Below are 24,837 nucleotides of genomic sequence, written 5' to 3'. Positions count from 1 at the left end.
TTTAAACCTCTGCTACACACAAGCTTATAATATAGATTTATTTACGTTGTTTATTCAATCCTCATGTCGAGGCTTCAATACAAGACGTTACAGACGATCAGTATGGAAGTATTTGGATGTTTTTAAGTGTCTTTTTTAATAAAGATGAAGACGAAGACAACTGAGCTCAAGTCGTTTCATTAAAAAATGAACAAACATTCTCGTCTATAACTCTAAAAAGGACCAGATTACTCTGAAAATAATCCTTACCCTTAGTGGACATGAGGGTGAGTAGAAAATGAGGGAAGGTATTAAAAGCCTTGGCAAGCGTCTTGGCGAACCTGATGGGCCCCCGGGACAGAGTTTGACCCCTTTGGAATGCTCTGGGAAGTCTCGATGTCTCTGGCGAAGCTACAGGAATTCAAGGTGAACACGGGGAATCTGTTCACATCTGTTGTGTTTCAGATGCGTCCAGGGTCAGTCAAGTCCACCTTGTTCCCCCAAGATGCTCCAGTGCTCCCTCCATCCTTTCATCATTATTGTTAAAACATCATTAATAACACGACACATGCTTCTCGTCTTAATTGAAGACATTTCCAGCCTCATTTCACAGATGTTTTTTTGTTTTTTTTCGTGGATGTACTTTTCTGTTTTCCAGCGAAAATCTCATCAGCCTGACAGATGCCGCCATAACGGTCCGTGCACTCTCTCCAGCCTGCGCCGATTGTTTTCATCCCGAGACGCTTTCCGTCTCCACCTCATTTTCGGCTGGTAGGGCCCGGGCGATGGCGTGATGGGCGAGAGGGCCCCGGTGGGACCGAGAGGTGGCTGGAGATCACGAGAGGGGCTGGACGATTAGACGGGATGAATCCACGGGAAACGCCGAGAGGATGAAGGAAGTGATCACTGAAGTCCATCATCAGGAACATGGATTTAGCTCTTGGACTCTCTCCTGATGATCCGTTATGTTTTTCAATGACTCCAGATGTGTCTTGAAGATGCATCCTGTTGGGCTCACCGACACCCCTCCCCCCCTCTCTCCCTGCTCGCTCAATGGCTCTTGATGAATCGGGGAGGGTGTCGGGGGGGGGGGGGAGGATGAGTGGGGAGCACCAACTGATAATGTTGTGTCATCAGTTACCTTGACAACCGCAGCCTTTGCATCCAATGTGTTAATTATGTTTTTTTTTTGTTTTTTTTTTCACTGCCAGGAAATGATGAGCAGCTGGTTGCCGGCGCCGCCTCAGTGGTCGCCGCCTCCATTGGAAGCCGTCGACTTCAACGGGAATATAAAATGTAAATCTCTCTCTCTCTCGCCCGCTCCACGACTCCTCGGCAAATAATATAAATCTGCCGAGCATGAAAGCAGGAGATGTTATTTTTACTCTGAATGCCAGTAGAGTGCAGAAACACAAACCCACCGTCATGATGAAGTGATGAGAGATGACAAGAAGCTGCACATGGAGACTAGGAGTCATCAAATCCTGGACAGAGCTACGCATTTTAGCTGCGGGAGCTTTGTCTGTTCTGTAATGTGCTCGTCGGCATGTCAGCGGAAAACAACAGATCAAATAAGTGACCTCACAGGTCAGCGGGCAGGAAGTACAGCCGGGGTTTAGACGTCAGAGGTTCTCTTCTCACGTCAGACCTGGGCCAGAGTGCGGCTCTTGTGGCCCTCGGAACTAAGAAATGATACCTGACACCTGGCTCTTTTGTTTTGATATCGATTTAGTATAGTTTTGTCATTTATATTGAGTATTTTTAAATAAAAAATACCATCTTTCAGCTTAGTTTGTCCTTTTTATAGGCAAGTATACATTTTATATTAAGCTTTTTTTTCTTGACGGCACCTCACAACTGTCCAAGTATACAATGTGGCCCCTTGGGAAATTTAGCTACACATACAGAGGTGGAACAAATGCAACAGTTGAAACTCCTATAACATGGTGTAATCAAGATCATTGGTTGTGAGGTTTGCTTGTGATTTTATTTCGTTTGTTTATTTGCTAGATGCAAAGCGGTGATCCCCAACCACTTGCCCGAGTTTAATACAAAACTCTGCAGCGAGAATTTTGACCCGCTCTAGTAGAAGAACTCACATTTCCCAATCCTTAAAACTCTTCACTGGCTGCCGGTTTCTTTCAGGATCCATTTTAAAATTCTGGTTCTTACTTTCAGATCTATTCATGGTCAGGCTCCTCCTTACATCAGTGATCTGATCCAGCCTTACACCCCAGCTCGGGCTCTGAGGTCTGTGGATCAGAATCTACTGATGGTTCCTGAACACGCTTCCGGACCAGAGGAGAGAAATCCTTCCAGGCTGTTGCCCAGTACCATTCTGTGAGGCATTTGTTACCGCTCTGCACAGAAAGAAAATATTAAATTATAAAACAGTTGTAACATTGATCACAATCATCTGTAACGTGTTTTATTTTGGAATACCGTATATATTATTGTTAAATTATGTCAAGAGTATCATTAGATCTGTATACACATAAGTATTTCACAAATTTTATATGAGACCATCTTACACAGAATACGGCCCAGAGTTCCTGCTGATTCATATTGTCTTTGCTGCTCCTGTTATTTTATTTTTACAGTTTCTATCTGAAGGTTCTTGAAAATAATGACAACATTAAATCAGTCTATAGTGCAACAAAAGGTAGAAACCTTTGCTATATAAGATAAAAGGCCATCACCAACAAGCCTTTAATTCCGGGGAAGGATCACTACTCCAACTCTGAGTCGTAGGGTTTCAAGTATCAAGGGGTCTTGTTCACGAGAAGAGAAAGAAAGATTGAAAAATTACCTCTCTGTAGACCATGAGAACCAAATTGTTTTTTATCGTTTGATTGGCTAGTATTTCCCTCAGATATCTCTGGTATCTTTTTAGGATTCCTCCCTTGACGTACTGTGTGTATAGCCAACTGGGAGGAGGTCTTGGGACAAACCCAGGACACACTGGTTTTCTCCAAGAAGAGCTTGTGTATGTTTTTGATATTAGGGAAGTCTGTGGCCCTTGGGACCAAACCAAATAATGACGTACAGTGGTTTTATAGGTTGTTTTAAGGCCGTAAAAACCCAAACCACACACTTTTATGCACTTTCCTCAGACAGGCATTAACATTTTCTCACAGTTCTCTTATTCAAACACTCTCAAAGTTCAAACTTTCGCAGATTTTAAAAACTGTAATGTTCTTTTATTCTGAAGGCCTTGGTGCAGGTGTTTTTTCCCGAGTGCAGAACATAGTTATGGGTTGTTGTTTATGTGAATCTGGCTATGCTAATGCATTCTGTGATCCCTTAGCCAATCATGACGCTGAACACAATGTCTGTTCATACTGTAGACTGTAAAAAAAAAAGCAAAATTACACTAAAAAATCTTCGAGGCCCCGACAGGTGAACCGCGAGATATTGATGGACCACTGTATATGAAAAGACATTTATTTTCTCATATTAAACAATGACTTCAATTGAAGCACACAAACCAAAATTCAACACAAACACTCAAAGAAGGACGGCCTTAAAGCCAGAGAGATCAATATATGGTGTTTACGTAAGAGGCTCAATAGATCAATACTTTCACATAATCAATACGCTTGATGAAGTTTCTGCTGCAACACAAAATAAAGAGAGGATTCACATGATAGTGAGTCGACTTGACCACGTTTAGGATTTAACCTTCCGTCATTTTGTCACGTAAAGATTGTAGCCTCAGTTGTTGTGCGTCCACGTCCGGCTTCACCTTCAACATCCCAGCTGTCCGTCAAGGAGCGTCGAGAAGGTTTAGATGTCGCGCGGCTCAGTTCCCCTGTCGTCAATCATTCATGTCCATCATCAGGAATCAATGCTGACACTCAATAGTCTAAATTGTCGTCTGGGGTTGACCCTGCGGCATCTGCAACTCCAGACTTGAGAAGATTTAGGTTCCCTTAAAGTGGAGGCAATAAAAAAAGGTCAACATCTTCCACCCCATGTTTTTACCGTAATTGTTGGAGTAAATGTGCAAAAGGAAAATTACTTAATACGTGTGAAAATCTCATTTTTCTCAGGCTCAAGAGTGATTGGAAGTAGCTTGTGGATCAATTATTTAAAATTGTCTCTTATTTGACAGTTATGAGAAACAACATATGCCACAGTCCTGCAAAGAAATCTGAGCTCAAAACATTTCAGACCAGATGCTAAACTGATTCTGTATCAGTGTTAAAGGGCATCATGAGTTCAAGTGTGTCTTAAATAGATGTTGGACTCTATTGTATATTGTATATTTGTCTGTTTGTACAAAACTCTCTTTTCATTTAAATATTTACATTAGAAAATGATCTTAAGCCCCTTGTTTTTCTGGAGATGAAATCTTGTTTACCATAACCACACCCACTCTTCCCTTATTGGTCAAGCAATAAGGTTTGTCACTGCACATCATCAATTCCTGAAGTCTACAGCTACACTTGTTGTATAAACAAAGCAGGGTGTGATTACAGCTGGCTGGAGAAGGAGTGAAAACATTATAGTTGGCTCTCGTAACCTCTTGTTCGCCGAGATTTCAGAACTTTATAAAGTAATACGTTTAAAACATGGTCATGATGAGGGACTTACTTCATCTTAGAGAGGAAGACTATAACATTTGAAACATGTGAGAGACTCAGCAGAGTTGTGTTTTCATATTAGTTGATCTTTAGCTCTCCATCAGAGTCTTGTCGCCGATGTTATTATTTTTGTCATCGTCAGAAATCTTCAATTTCTTTCTGACAAGCTCTGTTAAACATAAGATATTAGACCAACTCTCCAACTATGAAAAAAACATGGATTTTAGATTTCCTTTTTTTATTTTTATAAATCATCTATACTCATCTAACAATATACATTAAACACAACAGGTCAAACCAGTTTAAACTTTGATCCTTTGATTTGCACTTTCATAATTTTTCTTTTCATATTTCTAGAACATTTTATAAATAGTATTATTGTTTGTCCAGTGACATCTACATGATTTATATTTATGTTTTATTGATATAATTCCCTTCGCGTTTCTTAAAATCTTGCGGTAAAATAAATGCTTTACGACCGTTTTAAAAGAAAACAATTTAAAAAAAATATCCCAGGGGCTAAAGAAAAAAGAGTTTGTAATAAAAACGATAGCATAGAATGCTTTTTTTCTAGTGCATTAAAAACATATACTTAATTAATATGAACATAGGCTCTTGTTAAGAGGCACAGTTTGGGCGTAAACAATGTAAAATTATAGATTTATATTTTATGAGCATGAAATCTAAACCATGACAGAAAATGTCAGCAATGTAGTTTACACTGTACAGAGGAAACAATTTGAGCAAATAAAAGCTAAAAAAAATCACGCATAATATTTTGGGATCATTTTTTTATTTATATTCTTTTTGTGTCAATGACTGAACACACGACTACACGATCACGAGTGATCTTGTTGAGACTCTGAGTAGAGCAACGTGTAACAAGGAAAGAAGAGAAAACAACTGAACATGTTTTTGTTCATCATATTGCAGTCGAAGCCTCAGAGTTCAGAGAAGAACAGATCTCATGAGGTACTTTTGACCTTCCTCACCGCGGCATTGTCTTCCTCCCGTCCGCCGGAGCGCATCCCTGCGAGAATCACTCAGGGTTCATTTCCCAGAGGAGCTCAGGATAATCTCCGCTGTCCGTCTTAACCTCGCTGATGCTTTTGCTCCTGGAAGCAAACAAGTGGATGAAACCAGATTTCATTGGTGGACCTGAAGATGATGACGCCGACACCATTTTGGTCTGTTCTCTGACTTACCGTCGCGTTTTCTTTTCATTTCTCTCTCAGTTCTTCCTCTGCTACGACCCCAGATCTTCACCAGTCACTTTATTTCAACTGGGGTCTATTTATTCTGGGATGTGTCTCAGCCATGTCTGTGTTTGTCCTCCTTCATCAAATTCATTCATTTTTCTTCAAGCATAATTTAACTTTTTGTTGAATCATTGTTTTCATCTTATTATCATTTAAACTCTCTTTATCTTATCTTAAACATGTTCATCTTTATCAGTCCAAAAAACATGTAAATAAATCTAAATAAAATAAAATTTGGCCCATGCACCATAATTTTGTCAGATTTTCAATGGATTGGTAATTATTATTACAAAATGTAAAAAATACCAATTTTATATTAATTCCTTTTTTGTTAAACATAATGTATGTTTTATTAAAGTTTTATTTTTTGAGCTACATTTTTTTTTAAAAATGTAAGAAACATTATATTATTGTATATTTAAATTATTGTATATTTATTCTTCAAATAAATCCTATTACATTTAGGAGTAATTCGATGTAAACTTACGTATCACTGATGCATCAATAATTTAGTTTTTTAATAATCATTTTACATCAAAAAGAAACATTTCTAATGTCATTCAAATTTCAGTTCAGTCATCAAAGAAACAAATCTATCAAAAATAAAACAAAAATATATATATTTTTTAATTTTAGGCCTCCAGTGATCCACATTAATCCCTCCCTGGAATGTCAAGTCTGGTTCAGTGGTCTCGCTCGGTGTTGCAGGGTCCTGGCTGTGCTGCTGTTGTGTCTGCAGCAGCTGCTTCTTCTGCCTCCCAGTCCAGAGCAGCGAAAAACTTTCTTGGGGCAGTTTCCTGCGAGTCTGCTCCAGAAACACCAACGCTCGTCGCTATGGTAACACGTTAGAACCGATAAACGTCAAGAATGTAGGTCAAAGCAGAAGCTGTCTTCAACTAACGTGTGCACGGAGGTGTGCACGGAGGACCGAGCCACTGAAGAGCAGTGAATCACCGGAGGACTCGCTCGAGAATCCCGGGCTTCTGGGACTCGCCGGGCCCGAGTCTGGCATCTGCACCGCTCACATTGGTAAAGTATCTTGTGAGGAAAAGTGACCCGGATCTGGATCAGAACTCAGACATGTGCATTTGTTCTGCCTCATTTCCGTCCAGAACGTTAGCACAGATGGTCAAGCGATACACAGACTTCTCGTCCACGTTTGTGGATCCAGACAGGAGATGATTAGCAGGAGTGAGGTGAGGCCTCGTCTGAAGATTTAGTCACATGACAGAGTTGGGATTTCTTCCACGTTACATGTTCTACGTTCAGGACGTCAAACATGTGGGGGCCACAGTGTGAGACAACCAGAGGTAGATCCATGAACTGTGCATGAACTTTATCTCCTTTGACTTTAAGTATTCCTTTAGATTCTTAGTTGCTAACTTTAGCATTTAGCATCACTGTGTGACAGTTTATATATTATCCTACTTAACATTATGTTAAAGTTCAACTAATGTGTTGATTTAAGTGTGTCTTAAATAAATGTTTGACTCTATTGTTCTCGTCAGCATGTTTCTGTTTGTACAAAACTCTTTTCATTGAAATATTTACATTAGACAATTGTGTATAACCCTCATCCACTGAAAATGATACATTGTTCTGGAGATTAAATCTTGTTTACAATAACCACACCCGCTCTGCTGTGATTGGTCAAACATCAATGTTTGTCACCACACATCATCAATCCAGGACACTTCAAGGAACTCATTACATCATAATGGACTCCGCTCTTGTAACCTCTCTTTCGCTGAGATTTCAGACGGGGGAGAACTTTATAAAGTAATACTTACTGACTTACTGCATCTTGGAGAGGAAGACTTCAAGATTTTAAACATGTGAGTCAGGAGAGTTTTGTTTTCACATTAGTTGATCTTTAAAGTTTACAGATTCATTGTTAATCTTCATTTTGTATTTATAAACCTCTCGAGGGCTCTGTATCTTGGCCTTGATTAGGCCCACAGGCCTTACATGTGACACATCTTAAGTACAATGACACTCTCATCGTTTGCTTGAGATTAACATGGATTAATATCTTGTTAATTGTTTGTACTGAGTTATGCATTTGTCAATCCATTTATTTGTGAATCAATTATTTCATTTCATATTAAACACATTTTTGCATCACTATATTAAGATCAGTCATTACTATAATGTGTTAAATAGTACTACATTAAAAATTAAATTAGTACCCTGATAAAGGATTGTAAATATATGTATTTTCTTCGAGTAAATGTCCAAATGTATATTCATGCTTTTATCCTTTCACTTGATAAATCCCAGTTAAAGTTTTAGCAACAGTAAATCAGTCACAGAAGAAAGTGCTCCAGTTCTTAACCGTTCAGCCGATCGTCCCTTCTAGACGCTCCCTGAGGAATTAGACACCGGGCCACACAGAAAGAAAATGTATCCAATTTAATATTTATAGATTATTACTGTCTGAAATGTGTTTGATATTTAAAAGACTGTTTTTTTCCGCCGGTGTAAAATTAACACTTTTGGCATTCAGGTAAACTAGTAAAGATTTGTAAGAGAAACAACTTTTTTGTTGCATAAAAAACCAAACCCGTGCTCCTCATGACTCTGAATGAGATGGATTTTTTTATACACTTCATTTTTGTTTTTATGCCAAAAGATTTGCTGTTTTTGTCCAAAAGACCTTGAAAGGGTTGCCAATATGAAACCCTGCCCACCAAGTAACACATCTGTGAGTCGATGTACTGTAAACTAACGCGTCTACTTGAACTTCTTAACCTACCCTCCTGAACGTCTCTAGGCGTGGACTGAGGTGAAGTTCTATCCTGATGTCTGGTGACCCGTGGAAGAGATGGAGGAGGACGACGTCAACATGACAGCAGATGGCACTAAAACTCCAGATGTTTGACCTGAAGTGAAGAGGAGACGAGGGAACGTGAAACTGAACAAGGTGTTTTTTTATCCAAATATTCAGAGAGTGTACTTCCTTTAGATGTTAAATAAACTTGCTATATTGATGATTTCTTTTATATTTTTCATTTAAATTGGTTTATGTTTAATTTCAACACAACACTATTTAGATGATTGTACACATGTACACTTATCTTAAATCTTTATTATTTTAACTTTATCTAAACCTATTTTTCAATCTTGAAAATGCAAGCTTGTTTCTCTTTTTGCTAATGCTAATGCTAGTTTATTATATTGTACACTATGTTGCACTGCAAAGGCAAAACACTTTTTAAACTACAATGTATTTGGGATTTTCACTTTTACTTACTTACTTTTTGCACAAATCATTTAAAATACATACAGTATATGATCTTTATCTTCCAATCCTTATATTTAATGACTGGAAATAAGACAAACTTTCATAAAACATTCTTTTTTACCCATGATGCAATTTTTCTTTTAAATGACATCATTTTTTTCCTCAACTTTCTTTGTAGTTTTTAGAGATTATTTAACAGCCATGTTTGATTTGAGTGGCTACTACAGGCTAGAAAAGTTTCTTTAGCCAGCTTCTGTGTTGATGGAATTATTGATGCCATGAAACAGAAGCAGAATAAAACATTCGGAAATAAAAACACACATTAGCAACATGATTAATTTTTAACAAACAATGAGGGAACAAAGACTCCACCTGCAGTAGATGTTGCCGTTAATATTTTATCCCTCCCTTCATTTACACATTAAAAGCTTGGTAACAACCTTCCTCACCTTGATACTTTTTTTCCTCTGGCCTGTGTTTGGATGCCTCGTAAAAATAGAAGAGTGGAGCCCACGTACCGGGCCACTCGGCGCTCGATTAAAAAAACAGCGTGAGTGTTTGAAACACACGGGAAGTCGTGTCAGCAGCGCCTTTAGCGGAATCATCCGCGCGGAACAACAGTCAATATATTGCAATATTTATCAGAATTCATATTAATGCTGTGCAGACTCGCGTTCAGTTCGTCAGAGGACGAGGGAAACAAAAGTTGGACAAAAGCTTTCGGTCACATGACTGATCAAAGGAGCCGCATGCTAACGAAATAAGGGACTATGCTAGCATGCTAGCAAAAGCGTTGGTTTGATCAAACAAAGCCGCGGTTGACGTTCACTTGCTTTAAAGCGTTTAAAAGATAACTCAAAAGATATATGAATAGAAAATATAGAACCACAACAGGGGTAAATATGTTTTTCAAAGTAGCTAAATTAAAATAAATCTGTGTTTTTGTTTCAATTACAGACTGTTTAATATCTTCAATATTTTAGGGTCCGCTAAATTTTACATGTTAAGCAGAAAGTTAATGTTCCCTAGAACCCAGGGAGGGTTATTTGGTTGAGTGTAGCTTTATTGAAGACAATACATTTTTAACGTTTAGCCTAGCATGCTAGCATGAAAAACACATTTTGCATGCTAGCATGCTAGCTGTGATAGTCCCATGTTTTTCTGTTACAAACTGACCCTGGTCCCCCATCAGAGAAGAGAGAAGTTATGTGGCCCTCACAGGAGAAGGTTTGGGGACCCCTGAGCTTGGCTAATGTCGCTCTTGATAACATGCTAGCAAAACAGTATCAACAATGTTAACAAGGCAAATGAGGCAGATAAAAAAAGTGGAAGCTATTAACGTTTATGGAGTTTGCAGTAACATATCAGACGACGTACAAGACTGTAAAATATAACAATAAAAGATACTAACAAAACCTATGAATCCAAACATGCTATTGTGTATTTTTCAAGACCTTTTTGGAGGGTTTCTGATTATTCAAGGAGTTGTTTTTTTTTAACAAATTCTTACTTAACAAATTTGGACAGAAGTTGTCAGTGTGTGAAAAGAGCTAATGGGACGTTCGGGCGAACACGCCAACGGTCGTTGGTTAATAAATAAGACGCACAAAGTCAGCTGAAAATGCACAACCTCTGGCTCGACACACATTAATTAAACATGACTGCGTGCTGAAAGGGGATTTCTAATGTTTCCACCTGCATCGGGAGGGAACATTGTCAGCCATTAGCCATTAGTTGTTTGCTAATATCGGAGAGGCAGCAGGTGAGGACAGCCTGAACGCACCAGAAGGTATTAAATTTAATCTACTCACATTGATCACCAGAGACGGGATTAGGTGAGATTAGAATAGATATTAAGAGACGGTGAAGAGCTGCTTTCAAAATGATTCTCTTATCGGTGCTAACCACACGTTATTAACTGCCGGCTGCTCAATGCACGGACGCGCATCAATAAAGTAACTCGGTGGATGAACATATGAAAGTCTTTAGAGCAGTTTAAGATCACAAATCTACGCAAATGTGACGGATGTTTTCACGTTTCCTCTCCGACAACTGATCCATCAACACAAGCTTCCAGTGAATAATCAGAGTGTTAACTTAAATCAATGTGTGGATGTTGAATTTTAAAGTGAGCTTGTTAAATAAACATGACAATTCAGGGCTTAAATTGATGGATGCAAACCAAGGGTTAAACAAGAGCATTAATCTAAGGGTGTGGCGAGTGATGGTATGAGGCAGTGCTATTCAACTTATTCAATACGCCTTGATGTCATGATGTCTGCGACAAGGAGTAGAACGCAAGGAGACACTATTTTAGTGCTAAACATCATTTGATTTTCACGTAACAACTTGTTTGACCATATTTTTAATTAATTTCAAAACGGTCATGACTCATGACATACAAATGTATAGCTATTACATTAACATGCCTCTTACCAAGTTAGCTTATCTAGACGAGCTTCTGTCACGTCTTTACAGCAGTTTTCTATGAAGTACTGAAGCACTTCATACTTTCTGTCAGTGATTTTAACAAGTAGACTTTTTGAAGTAACAAGGAAATATGGGACTTTGTTGCGATAAAGCATTAAAAAGCTGTCATTACTGTGTAGCCATTAAGCCAGTTGAATCCAGGCTCAGATGTAGAACTAACAATGTCTCCCAGAACGATCAAAACTCTTGTAATATTGATCATTATAAGATAAAAAGGTTTTGATTTAGTTTAGAGTCCAACAAATTCAGTATAATTCACCCGACACGCCTCATAACACAAATAACTTGAACAAGTTTCCAGTTCAATTGTTGAAAAGTATTTTTTGTTAATAACAAACTGTTGAACCCGAGCACTGTAATCTCTACGTATTCATTTAAATTTGAATATAAAGTCGACTTGATATAGTGTAGTTTTGTCCCTTTCAAGAAAACAAGTCAATTATGTGATTGATTCAGTTTATGGCACTGCTATAAATTGACCACTAAGCGCCGCTAAATGCTTATAACCAGAAACAGATTTTTCATTTGCCTTCTAATATAATAAACATTGCCATTCGCTCCGACTATTCTATACAAACAACACATTTGAGACCATCAGCCAAACCCTGCATCTTTATTCTGCACACATTTCCCTGTGCATTTGTAAGTGTAGGAAGCAAGTGGTAAACATTGCTACAACAAAAACCATCCACAGACAATATCAGCAGGTTAGATTGAAAGTAAAGAACATTTCTCTTAAATAAGAGAAAACGAAATTCAGACATCATCTTGGTAATCTCTTATTAACCAGAAAATAAACTGAATAAACAAACTGAAGAGAAGGAGATGCCATAAAAACAAAGTAAAACAAAGTGAACGTTCTCCTTAAATCATAACTTGACCATTGAAACAAATAAATAATACATCTTAGCTCTTTCTGAATCTGTAGGTGATGGGAAGCAGCTTGTTGCTGTTTTTCATTTTCTTAATCTTGGCGTGCATCGGTTCATCCATAGACGCATAGCAGCGACGTGCATACTCCAACAGCTTCTCCTTGGAGGAGTCAAACTCTCCAACTTCAACCATCTGAGGGCAACGACAAACAGAGCATGAATTCCTGCAGATCGCTTCGGTACCAACAGGGTAACGACGAACCTTCTCTGGCGCCACCAGCAGCAGCTCGGCGATGGGGTTGGTGGAGGCCAGCGTGTTGCGATCGATACCGTGAATTCGCAGAGACCTGGAGATGCTCCGGACATGCTGGAACGTGGTCAGGATTTTCTTGTATCGATGAAGAACACCGTCCGGGTTCTTCACTGTGTGGACGGAGGAGATAGAAACTTCTACACTGAACTTGTCAGAATGGTAAAACAGCGACACCAAAGGTGGACTGAGGTATTACAAGCAGTGGCGTTTAGATAGATGGATACATTTTATTTATTGATCCCTCAGGAGATCTCCTTCAAACCTTTTCTTACAAAAGACAACTTTTCTGTGGGTTTAATTCCCGTCATGTGACTCTCACCCCTTTGTCTCTCGAACCTGGGAGCAATGCCGAGGTTTCTAATTCCGACTCCCCCATGATCCTTCATGGCTCCAGGCTCCAGCCACAACTCGTCTTCCTCCTTCTTCTTCACGTACATTTTGGAGTCACAGTGCCCCAAAACCTCATTATCTGTGAGGAGAGAAGAGGGATGGACATGCATTAGACAAAAAAAAAAAAGATGTTCCATCATCAGAGTGGAGAGACCTTCATAAGCATTCATACATTCAAGAGTTTTTTTCATAGTTTCTCCGGGTCTGAGAGCAGATTTGCACTGGAGCCCTGGTAAATGTGGACACAGATCACTTCCACAACTCTTTATTCCTCTGGCGGTCAGAAAATGCTCCCCATCCAAAGGAACACACCGACGCCACCTGCTGTCATACTCTTCACCATCAACTATATTTTAAATGCTAACCTAAGATATACAATATATATTATTATAACACTTTGTAATGAAAAAAACAATTATATGGCTATACATGAGCAGCTTTGTTTACTTTAATTAGACTTCCCAGATGCTCAAATGATCACAGCATGTGAAATTATTTTTATTTTCGTTATAAAGTAGAAATATTGACAAAAAGCTGCAGGAGCAAGAATTACTGTCAGTAAACCTTGTCTTATCTCAGGGTCAAGGTGACCCGGTGGCCCGAAAACAATTTGACAAAGAGAAAAGACAAGGGAAACTACAAACACAATTTGTTTTGGGTCCTCTGGGTCACCTTGACCCTGGGTTAGGGTGAAGCATGTCACAATAAATCTCAGAAGACGTCGCCCTGTAGAGCATTAATGTTGCGGCTGCTTCAGAGGAGGCACCATCACTGGTGTGTTCAACTGTTCACTTCCACATCTAAACCAAAGACACTGGTTTAGTTGTGGAAGAGCAGGGCCACGGTCTAGGGCTGCCGAGATCCCCGGTCCCAATATGTGGGGTCTTCCTCACCCATGGCGGTGCTTCTGTACTCCCCCGGGTGCTGCAGGCTCATTCCCGACCTGGTTGTCACACAAGAGGTGGAGCTTGCAGGCTCGGTCTTCACAACAACCTCCTGATCTGAACTCACTTGAGTCGTCGGATCTGCGCTGCCAGCATGACAACAAATCACTCACAGGTTTGGCTCATGTGGAGTGGGAGCAGTGTTTGGACTGTTGGCGCACCGTTGTAACTGTAACTGACGTTGGAGACGAGCCGGTCCAACTGCACCCGCAGGAAGTTGCGCTCCTTCTCCAGCTCAACGATGCACTTCTGCATCCAGGCGTTCTTCTCCAGGGCCAGGACCAGGTTGGTGCGCAGGTTGATGACCTGGATCATGGAGGTGCAGCCGCAAGGATACGACTCATGCTCCTGGCTCTCTGGAAAGATGGGTTCAATCAGGAGTTTCAGTGGCAGAGATTCAAATCTAACACCCGAATCAAATACATGGGAAAGAAAATATTTTAGACCTTTAAAGAACGAACAATGTACTTTTAACCAGGATCAGGTGTTAAAATGAAGTTATGCATTACTATGTCTTGAAAAAAAATACTTCTTTTAAGTTTCAAAATGATACTTTTGTTATTTTTAAACTACATTTAATTCATTTATTCTCTATTTATACAACAAATTGCATTGGGATAAATTAAATTAATTTAAATTAAACGCAACATTGAACATAATGGTCAAATTTGTTTAAAACTCAATTTGTATTTGAAAACGTTTTTTAAATAATTGTGACTTAAATTGCTTTTTAACATTTAATATGAATCAAGCTGTCAAAGTACACTTTCAAAATCAAATTTAAAAAAATGTAGGTAACATTTATACTTTTCCCCTCCATCATTTAAGTGCCAAAACAAGTTTTATACACAGCTTACTTATTATTATTGTCGTTAGATACAATTATATATTTTTGGGAAAAGCAGCAAAGCTATGTTGCATTTTTTTTAAATAAAAGTTATTTAAAAAATAAATAATAATATATATATATTTTTTTTAATCATAGATGCAATTAATTAGTTCACTCATACAGAGCAGACACATCCTCAGGAGCAAGTGTCCGGAATAATTTCTTATTTGTCTCAAATAGCTTCAAACTATCGTTCAAAGATACTCGAACGGTACCGTTGGTGGTCTGGTTCTCCTCCTCCCGATAGGATGTCTCCTGGGATTCAAACCTCAAACCTCCTTCATCTTCCGCTGGAGCAGAGTGAGACATCGACACTTCTGTAGAACCAGAGTTTTTTGCAACAAGGGTCAATTGTTCGCATTTGTTGGAACCAAGTCCCATTATCCGTTTGCCAGATCACAGTTGACCTTTTGGGTTTTTGTAGATTTCTTTGAGGGATAGGTCACCAATTTTCATCGGTTTTTAAATCGTCATGACCATAAAAAGTACCAAATATTGGCAATATAAATTAAATAAAAGAAGATGGTAATTAAGAACAAAAGGCACCCGAAGAAGAGACATTGACCAGGTCCACCTTTAAGACAAGCATACGCTAATAAAATAAATAATTAAATACACAACCATTGATATTTGCTTTACAGCAAAGTCCACATTTTTGTAGGTTTCAATCCACTAGAGAATTGTTCTAGTTTGCAATATTCAACTGTGGCAAGAGTATCATTCCCATGTCAGACATGCCAGTGTTAATTGACAGTGGATCCAGATCTATTTAATCTATTAATGCACAAAAGTAGTTGTGATACAAGAGACAGTTAAACAAATTGAACTTGAACTCACCATTCATCTGCAGATTTTTCTTGTGATCTCGAGCTGCATTTCCATTTGCCTCCATGGACACAGACATGTCGAGGGCTTCCTGATTCGGCCCTTCAGGGCCCCCCTCATGACCACACTGGGACATCGCAAACTTCTGGAGAAGATGTATTTCTTGGACTAGAAAAGAACGTTCAGTGTTCATGGAGCAGCTCGCTGAATCAGAAGAGGTTAAAAGAGACGAAGGAGGGCAAAGAAGAGGGTTCAGCGAAGGTTGGAGAAGAATTTCTGGGGTGATTTGTGACTGAGAAGTAACAGCTTAAGTTTAAGTTTACTTTTTAAGTTCAAGAGACTCTTTTTAAGTGTGTTTCACGTGTTCGCATTGAAATGTTAACAAGGCTTTTGTCCAATCTGCTCCTTCCACATGAAACATGTTACAAGTAGACTTGAAAATAAGTGATCTGATTTAATTCAGCGCTTCCAAGTCCAGATTTATAACGTTTGAGATGACTTGTATGAATTGTAACTGTTTTTTTTTAATATGTATGAATTTTATTTTGATTTCTAATTGTAACTTAATATAATAAAATAAAAAAGTAGTGAGACAGCCAACGATGTTTGCTTTAAATAAGCTACAATATATGCATTTTATATACATGCTTTTGAGAAATAACAATGAAAATAGTATTTCATGTCTTCAGTATAGAACTGCTTCAATGTTTCTACTTAAATAAAGATTCAATTATTTGCTTTTCTAAAACGTACAAATGTAAAAACGAACCTCATAATAAATAAACTTCGTTAATACATGATTAATGATAAACTATTGATCTAAAATAAGCTGATATACTTTACATTTTAAAACACAAACGCAAAAAATAAACTAGCTTTGGCTGCGAGCAAACTTTCAGTAGCTGCTATTGAAAGGTTATTATTTCCCGTTAGCGGTGATGCTTCAGGGCTAAAGTGTGTTGGAAAAAAAGTTAACTTTGGCAGTTTAAAGTTGAGGATATTGTGTTTGAATAAAAGAACAGCCACGATCCAGAATAAAGAGTAATTACCACAGGAAACGACACGACGACGTTAGAAACGGTTCGTTCTCTGAGCTCCTGGATCACCTGCAGCCGAGGAACCTAATTACCGTGCGAGCACATGTGAGCGAGCAGCGCATGCGCAGGACCACACGCTCACCGTTAGTACGCAACGTAATGGCATTAAAATATATATATTGATGATAGTAATGACACGCATTAAAATGAGATGAATAAGTCAATTATTAAATAAATACACTAATATATATATATGTATACATATATATGTACCATGGCGAAATTTATTTTTTAAGTTTAAGATTTTAATAATACATTTTTTTTGATGATTCTATTTTAGGAATCAGACATTTTTAAATTGACTGTAATTTACAAATAATTACCCTTCTTGATTTTAATTAACTATTAACGAATGAATAATTTATAATTAATGATTAAATATTGAAAACAATAAATTCAAATTTAATACATGTAGCGTGCTGTATTGACATGGAATTTAATCATGTAATTATACAATTATATTGAGAAAAAAATTGGGAAATAAATATATTATTGGGGAAAAAAAAACACCAAGACACCGGAAGTGTGGGTGTGTCTCAGGTAGAAGCTCTCGAACCAGGAAGCAGCGACCAGACGGAGTTGAAAACACTTTCAGGTAAAACTTAAAGAAATTTAAAAAAAGGAAAAGCGATTTTTATTGTTTCACTGCTAAAGTCCAGACACTCTTCTGAGAAAATGTTTTTCCAAAGATTGTTTCCCATAAAAAACTATTGGTTGGTTCATTAGTTGTCGTGGAAAAAAATAGAAAAAATAAGTAAACGATACTTTCTGATCAAACACATTCTTCTCCGACAACTTAATATGACGTTTGTGTGATTAAATGTTGTTTTATCACAAAGTCTTGAACAAAAGAAACAACTCGCTTCCCTTTGTTCTAGCGCTACTTCACCGCTAGAGGTCGTAGTCGGCTTGTTTAATTGTGCAGTTTCTTCAGTTCTTTAATAAAGAAAAATGGTCACGAACTTGCTTTTGAAATACTTGTTAATGTGTATTATACAGGACTTTGTGACCAATTAAGTAAGTGAATAATTGTAAGTTAATAATTATAACCAATTCATCAGCAAAAAAGCTAAAACCACTTTCCATTTGTCGTAGTGTTTCTATCTATTTTAAAGATATCTTCTTCGATCAGACCATATGCGACAAACACAACTTTGTGTATCGCCAGATGAGTTTGAAACCCATAACTTACAGGATAACCTCCTACTGACTCCTTCAAGAAACATCTTAAGACGTTTTTATTTGTTCAGGCTTTTCCTTGATTTTCTGGAACTCCTGTTGTGTTATCAGTTTTATCTTGATCTTTAAAGTATATACTTCATTGAATATTGTTTTGATTGTTTAAGCGCTTTGTGACCCTGGTCTAGAAAAGCGCTATATAAATAAACATTTCTTATTACTTACTTAAATCTGTAATGGGCTGCAATTTTTTAAAATGTGAGGGAGTTTTGGAAAAGTTTTGCGACCCTTTGGAAGCCCACTGAGGGACCAAAACGATTCTTAGTATTTGTCAGTGTTGTACATGTATTTCTGGATTCATTTGATAAACAAGAAATATAGAAAAAAAACAACATTTAATTCATAATGTATTAGTCGTAAATATCAGTCTCGGAGCTAACAATTTGTAGCCCGTCAGTGGCCCCTAGAGTTCATATTTATAAGTGGAGGTTCCGACAAGTGGCATCACATGGTATTCATCCAGCAACTGTCTTCACCAGCCGGGTTACGATGGGCGTGTGCGACGGTCTCTCGCGCTGCAAGCTAGCGCTGGCGTTCGCCGTGCTGATGGACCTCCTGGGCGTGGTCTCCCTCCTGCTGGGTGTCTTCGCCCCGCTGGAGATCAAGGGACGGGACTTCGGGGACCTGCTGGTCTACACGGGTGACGTTCATTTCTCTAGCGTTCACTCCGCGATTCGCGGCTGACTAATGTCCCTGATGTCGTTGTGCAGGAGCGTTGTTCGTGCTGATGTCCCTGGCCGGCTGGGTTCTGTGGTACAGCGGGAACATCGAGGGTCTGACGTCCAAGAGGGAGCTGGGACACATCAACAGCGCCGTCGACAGACTCGCCCGAAACCTCAGCCGCAAGATACGAACGTACAGGAGCCACCACTGATGTGTGCTGCAGCGCCCTCTATGTGCCAGTGTTACACGCAAATGTCCGCTACATCTCAGTTGTTGTTTTTAATACTCACATGTTTTTTTTTAAATAAAAGCCTTTTTTATACTTATTTTTGTGAATGAATTACACAAAAATGAAAGTGAATATTTAACTTTTAATGAAATGAACCACATTAGCTGCTAGTCCTTTAATGATCGACCAAAACTGATTGAGTTTGAAAACCCTTCCTCAGATATCTTGACCCCCCTCAGGTGTAACGGTTGAAAGATTGGCCTCTTCAGTAAGTATCAGGTCCTTCGGTCCGCTTCTATCTGGATCCGCTGATCTACTTTTCACATGCATGGTCTCGCCGCCAAATCCTCTTTAGGCCACCGTCCACCGGCTCCACTCTCCCTAATCCTGCCCATCTACCAATCAAAGGATTCTACTTCCTATGGCTCTAATTCTGGTTTAGGGTCGACGGTGAGCTCGTCAGAGCTAAAGGTCTGTGTCAAGAGACCAAGACTGGTAATCCCGTTTGTGCAGACTTCTGCGTGTAGGCAAACTTTCTAGACGCGTATATACCGGTCCAGACAAAAGACACTCGACCTTGATGGTGGAGGAACTGAAACAAAAGTGTTTGGATCAAGAATCGGGTCATTCCTTGTCCTGATGACTCTTGTTGATCAATATGTTTGGCTCTCTTGATCTTCATGAAGAATCCATAATACTGCTTCAACTCTGGTGCTGGGATGATGAATATACCTGTAAATATAATTTTAAAAAATAGCAAGAGTTGTGTAGCTCTGGAGCTTCTCTGTCAACTATTAATGTTTAGCTGCATCGTATTGATTTATAGCTGTTGGTAAAAACAAAACATTTTAGCACACGATAAAGCAGACCTCTGCCAAGCAGCTTATTACCAGGCAATAATCCATAATGGATACATCTATTTTATCGATATATTTAGATAACTATTTCTCAGATTTAACATCTAATGGATACCTTTATTAGTTCTCAAACTCATTCACACAACACACACATTTAGGGAAGAAATACGTTGCAAATCCTTCAAAAGATTTGTGAATCCAGATGGTATCTGGAAAAGCAACAATATTTCCTGTAAATGAAGTTGCAATCTGTTCATCTGTTGTTGAGATATAGTACATGTTTGCGCCATTCTTAAATACTTCCCAAAGAACCTCCTCGCTACTTTCTAGACAAATGAAAAGCTACTAAGATGAAACTGAGAGGATGAGATCACATGTACAAACAAAGTCAGGTTTAAAGTTTTACTAACACGACTGACTCTGAGTTAAAGCTCAACCCATTCTACAGAGAAATCTCCTCTGAGGGTGTTGACAACATGATCCTGCAGGAGTTAACAGGCTTTATTTTCAAGATCGAATATTCAGATCTTTGATTCGAACCATCTGATGAAGAATTGGCATCCAGGTTTTTGTGGCTCCGCCTCCCAATGATCCACCTTAATGGACTTATCTCAGCAGAAGGAAGTGCAGTCCTGTGCTGACCTCAGCCAGTGCATCAGCTGCTCATCCAGGTAAGAACCCGACTGTTCGTCGGTGACCTCCTAAAATCCTTGATGTCGTTTTTTACGTACGATGCGTGAATTTATTGACGAGTGAGAAGCGTGTGTTTGTCAAAAACAAATATTTTTTTTAACCAGTTATTGAGATTGTAACTTTTCGTGATGCTCTTTTTTTTAACTAAATATCTTAAAAAACGTATTTCCTCCATAAATATGATGTGATTTAAGAAAGTGTTTATTTTATTTAACGCCGTTATTTGCAAAAGCAATCATTAATACTAAAAAAATAATTTGAACAATATGTTGGATTCAGTAAAAGATTAATGTCTTGAATTTACAACCTTTAACTTAAGGTTTTTCAGGTCAGATTGTGCGATTTGTTTCTGGTCGACTGATCTTTGGTCCGATTTATTTTTTCTTCATCAGCATCATCACGTTAGCTCGTTAATTCAACGCCTGTTTACAGAAGAAATCCACTTAAAGAGTTGCGAAGTCAACAACAATGGGTAACGCCAAGAGTGGAGCCATGTCCAAGCAGATCCTGGAGGACCTGAAGCTCAACACCAAGTTCACGGAGACGGAGCTGGTGCAGTGGTACGAGAACTTCCAGAGACAGTGTCCGACGGGCCAGATCTCGCAGGAGGAGTTTCAGACCATCTACACCAAGTTCTTCCCGGAGAGTGACGCCAACACGTACGCCCAGCATGCCTTCCGCTCCTTCGACACCAACGACGACGGCACACTGGACTTCAAGGAGTACATCGTCGCCTTGCACATGACCTCCACCGGGACGGCCACCCGGAAGTTGGAATGGGCGTTCGCCTTGTTCGATGTAGACAAGAACGGATACATCACCAAGTCAGAGGTGAAGGAGATTTGCACGGTGAGTGTCGACTAAGCTGTAACTAACATTAGGAACTACAATAAGTGGTGGAGATACAAAGTCCCTGTTGATTCCTGTCGGCCAGAAGAGCTAATGTGTGGAGAGAAGGATGTCAGGAACTCTTAGTTACAAATGATACTGAGATAATAGAATGAAATTGAGCTTGTTGACAACTCAGGGATTTGTGCACTGACACAAAGCTAGCAGGTCATGCCACTAGGTCTTACTTTTTACCTTTACCTTGCCCACTGACAACAAGAATCTAAACATGGCTCTCGCTGAAGTAGCTAAAGAAGTGGAGCAGTCCTTGATGAAAAGTTAAATGTGTCCTGAAAGGGCTGCACCGGTGCCAGATTGTCCTCTGGATTACTTGTTAATTGATGCGATAAACTCTTCAGGGTTGAAGTGACTACAGGATAAACAACCGATGCACAGTACTTGTAGAAGGTTCTACAGGAAGAGTGAGGTGTGTCAGTTCTGACCCAATAAACTACAGGAAAATATCATATGCGACGCAACACTCTTTAATATCTAACAAGATATATCTGCTTTTAGATATTTGAAACAAAGAGATACGGAAAATGTAAACATAGTTAACTATTTATAACAGAACCTGTCTCTATGGCAAACTAGATGGTGACTATCTAAGACGACTCATTGGACAAACTCAGGGCAACAATACGGTATCATCAGAAATCATTGAACGATACACACTTTTCAATGAAAATGTTACTTTAAATCCAAACATCTACAAGGGCGGATGGATTCACTCACTATGTTTAAAAGTTCAACTACCTATGGAAGTATCAAAGTCTGTTTTAGTCCGAAAAGGAAGAAATGTGTTAAATTGATTTGAACCTGGAATCAGGAAACAATCTGATTTAAACTATTAACAATAACTTCAGCTTCAACTGTTGCTTTGCATTTTTAGTGAATATTTTAAATAAAATCTCCCCAACTTCAAGTTAAACAAAACATGGATGTGTGTCATGACTATTTAGATTTTTTTAAAATCTGAGTCAGAAACAGTTGAAGAGACAGGAAAAAAGTCTTCTAACTTTACTTCCTGTCTCTAAACTGTCCTTTCATACTGGCCGCCACTTGACTGACAACGGTAACAAAGTTTTGTCTGAAATTAAACCGCTGAAAAATACACATATACGCCATCTTTGTTATGATGCATAAGCAGGGCTTTTTTGTGAGGGTCTGGTTTTCTGTATTCAATCATTGTAGGGAATTTTACTATTAAAACCGGCAAGCAAGTTATATTTCTATGTTTATCTACTGTGGTGGTGTATGTTTCCATCTGGATTCTAAAACATTTTGAAGGATTTATCATTCTTCGTACTTTCTTTTTCTGCTCTGACCATTGTCTTGTACAAGCCAGCTCTGGAAATCTAGTGCCACCTGCTGTACCGTTGAGCACATGGATAAAATGAATATTTAAAATACTCAAATATTTTTGTAATTCACATCAATACTCGACAAATAAAAACTGTTTAACCGTATCTGATCTTACAATTTTAAGAAGTAGTCATGTCCGGTGCTCTCTCTGCAGAATAGAGCAGAATTTTCATTGTTTACTTGTGCTTAAAATGTTAAGTCAATTCCTAATTCTGTGTCAGGCTAGGACTCTGACTTTTACTTGAACAAATAATAGAAATCAGATCTGGTTTAAAATCACACATGTTTACTTGCAAAGACAAAGAGTTGACATATCTGTCTAACTGAATACTTCTGAAGCGCAGAGCTGTTAGTTCGCTGTTATATCTTTGTGCCAGTTTCACAAGCCATTAATGGTCTCACTCCAATAGTTCTTAACCAAACACAAAAACAATTAAGTCACAAAAGTTATTATCCTTAGGGTCAGGGTTAGTTTTTACTCCTTCATAGACCTGGCATGAAGTACCGCCACAGTACCACCACATTCACTAGCAGTAAGAAACACAATCAGTAAGAGAATATTATATGTAAGTGATTAATTAAATTTTATAAAAAAGTTATAGTTACTTGCACTATTTTCAGTGACTTCTTGAATACTAATATTTAGAAAACAATATTGTCACGCTCACTCGTTTATCAGTCAAAGTAGATCATGAAAGTTATTATAAATAAACAAACATGTCTATGAACAAAATATCTGTGCATGAGGAGAAACGTATCAAAATGTTGATAAATCCTAAAAAATGAAATGAAACACAAATACTAAGCAGAATTCAAAACAATTGCATGAGTAAACATACTGTGCATATATAGTTTAGAGTCGATGTGTAAATAGTTTGACCCTCTTATTGGAAATACAAGATAATTATGTTTCAAAACTAGAACTGAACAAACATGCCTGAACCTCTGCTGTCGACTCTCAGGTCCTGGTTTTCCTGCTACACCAGATATAATCTCAGTAATGAAGCTAAAGCACATTCTGTGATGAGAATATTAACCACGATGGACTCGTTCACCGTGAAGCGAGAGTCTGGCTGATTAAAGTGTTTGAATCAAATCACTGAAGTGCTGCTGCTCATTGTTACTCTTTGATTCTGAAAAAGCTTCATCTAAGCCGTTAATGGCTGCCATCAATTAAACAAACATCCTCTTTGTGACAATGAGGTGATGATTGAATGAATTCTGAAGTTTGACCTTGGATCACTGAACTCTTTCTGTCCATTCAAGGCCATCTTCAAGCTGATCCCCAAAAACGAGATCCCTCGCCTGCCGCCGGACGAGAACACGGCAGAGAAACGAGCGGATAAACTCTGGAAGTTCTTTGAAAAGGAAAATAACGGTGAGACAGAAAAAGTTGATGGATTGATGACCCGCTCTTGCCCCAACTAGCTGGGACAGAATCCAGCCCCCATGTGGCCTGATTGAGCGAAATAATTGAGATAAAAACTAGGATATAAACCAGAAATAATATTAACGACAAATATAAAAAGTGGACATCATTGCAGAAGAAGATGAATCGGAAAATAAATATTAAATATAAAAATATTATAACTAAAATAAAACATCACTAATGATAATTTACCTTAAATCCATATTTTAAATTAATTTCTTATATGTTTTTATATACTGTATCTGATTTAAATTATGATTATTAATGGGGGAATACAATAATGAATGGAATAAATTAAATAGCGAACGATTAAAGGTTTTTTAAAGAATAACATTTTTAGATGGATCTGTACTTAAATGACAAGCTAGAAAAAAAAAAGAAATGTTTAGATGAAACCATGTAAAGTGTAAAACCTCTGAAAAGTTTCTCTTGAGCTGATTGATGTGTTCTTGCTTCAGAGCACGTCACTGAGAGCCAGTTCATCAAGGGGGTCCTGGAGAACGAGTCTGCTCTCGGACTCATTCAGTACCGGCCCGCCCAGTAGAACCAGCAGCCCTCCTGCGAGTCCGGCTGTAGAAGTCGTGTC

The 24,837-nt window shown here is 38.5% G+C and overlaps 3 protein-coding genes across 4 annotated transcripts; 2 read left to right on the top strand and 1 right to left on the bottom strand.

The window, feature by feature from the left end:
• Nucleotides 1–12,154: 12,154 nt before the first annotated feature.
• On the bottom strand, nt 12,155–16,908 carry LOC148083933 (coiled-coil domain-containing protein 106-like). Of its 2 annotated transcripts, XM_087785842.1 has the most exons (8): nt 16,841–16,908; nt 15,804–15,959; nt 15,182–15,283; nt 14,239–14,433; nt 14,027–14,158; nt 13,063–13,212; nt 12,693–12,853; nt 12,155–12,623 (listed from the first exon to the last, which is right to left on the bottom strand). In XM_087785842.1, the coding sequence occupies exons 2-8, from the start codon at nt 15,925–15,927 to the stop codon at nt 12,465–12,467; spliced, it is 1,023 nt and encodes a 340-aa protein (XP_087641968.1). In that variant the 5' UTR covers nt 15,928–15,959; nt 16,841–16,908; the 3' UTR covers nt 12,155–12,464. The 2 variants fall into 2 exon arrangements, with proteins under 2 accessions (XP_087641968.1, XP_087641969.1); XM_087785843.1 differs by lacking the exon at nt 15,182–15,283.
• Nucleotides 16,909–17,429: 521 nt separating this feature from the next.
• On the top strand, nt 17,430–19,110 carry tmem238a (transmembrane protein 238a). The gene is made up of 3 exons (XM_087787175.1): nt 17,430–17,483; nt 18,607–18,767; nt 18,838–19,110. Exons 2-3 carry the CDS (start codon nt 18,617–18,619, stop codon nt 18,999–19,001), a joined length of 315 nt encoding a protein of 104 aa, XP_087643301.1. The 5' UTR covers nt 17,430–17,483; nt 18,607–18,616; the 3' UTR covers nt 19,002–19,110.
• A 1,907-nt stretch (nt 19,111–21,017) lies between these two features.
• LOC148083931 (recoverin-like) lies at nt 21,018–24,795 on the top strand. Its single transcript, XM_087787174.1, has 3 exons — nt 21,018–21,418; nt 24,089–24,200; nt 24,710–24,795. The coding sequence occupies exons 1-3, from the start codon at nt 21,038–21,040 to the stop codon at nt 24,793–24,795; spliced, it is 579 nt and encodes a 192-aa protein (XP_087643300.1). The 5' UTR covers nt 21,018–21,037.
• Nucleotides 24,796–24,837: the final 42 nt, after the last annotated feature.

Source organism: Callionymus lyra, chromosome 3, assembly GCF_982586985.1.
Source record: "Callionymus lyra chromosome 3, fCalLyr1.hap1.1, whole genome shotgun sequence".
NCBI lineage: Eukaryota > Metazoa > Chordata > Actinopteri > Syngnathiformes > Callionymidae > Callionymus > Callionymus lyra.
Note: the sequence above shows the minus strand (reverse complement) of the source record. Positions and strands in the feature narration are given on the sequence as shown.

Bases quoted from the DNA above. Each gene is read 5' to 3' on its own strand.
- LOC148083933 (XM_087785842.1), bottom strand. From the start codon at position 15,927: ATGTCCCAGTGTGGTCATGAGGGGGGCCCTGAAGGGCCGAATCAGGAA. The intron at 14,159-14,238 runs GTGCGCCAACAG...CTGGCAGCGCAG, and splicing joins CGTCAGTTACAGTTACAACG to ATCCGACGACTCAAGTGAGT. The intron at 12,624-12,692 runs GTTCGTCGTTAC...CGTTGCCCTCAG, and splicing joins TGCTGGTGGCGCCAGAGAAG to ATGGTTGAAGTTGGAGAGTT.
- tmem238a (XM_087787175.1), top strand. From the start codon at position 18,617: ATGGGCGTGTGCGACGGTCTCTCGCGCTGCAAGCTAGCGCTGGCGTTC. The intron at 18,768-18,837 runs GTGACGTTCATT...GTCGTTGTGCAG, and splicing joins GGACCTGCTGGTCTACACGG to GAGCGTTGTTCGTGCTGATG.
- LOC148083931 (XM_087787174.1), top strand. From the start codon at position 21,038: ATGGGTAACGCCAAGAGTGGAGCCATGTCCAAGCAGATCCTGGAGGAC. The intron at 21,419-24,088 runs GTGAGTGTCGAC...TGTCCATTCAAG, and splicing joins AGGTGAAGGAGATTTGCACG to GCCATCTTCAAGCTGATCCC. The intron at 24,201-24,709 runs GTGAGACAGAAA...TTCTTGCTTCAG, and splicing joins CTTTGAAAAGGAAAATAACG to AGCACGTCACTGAGAGCCAG.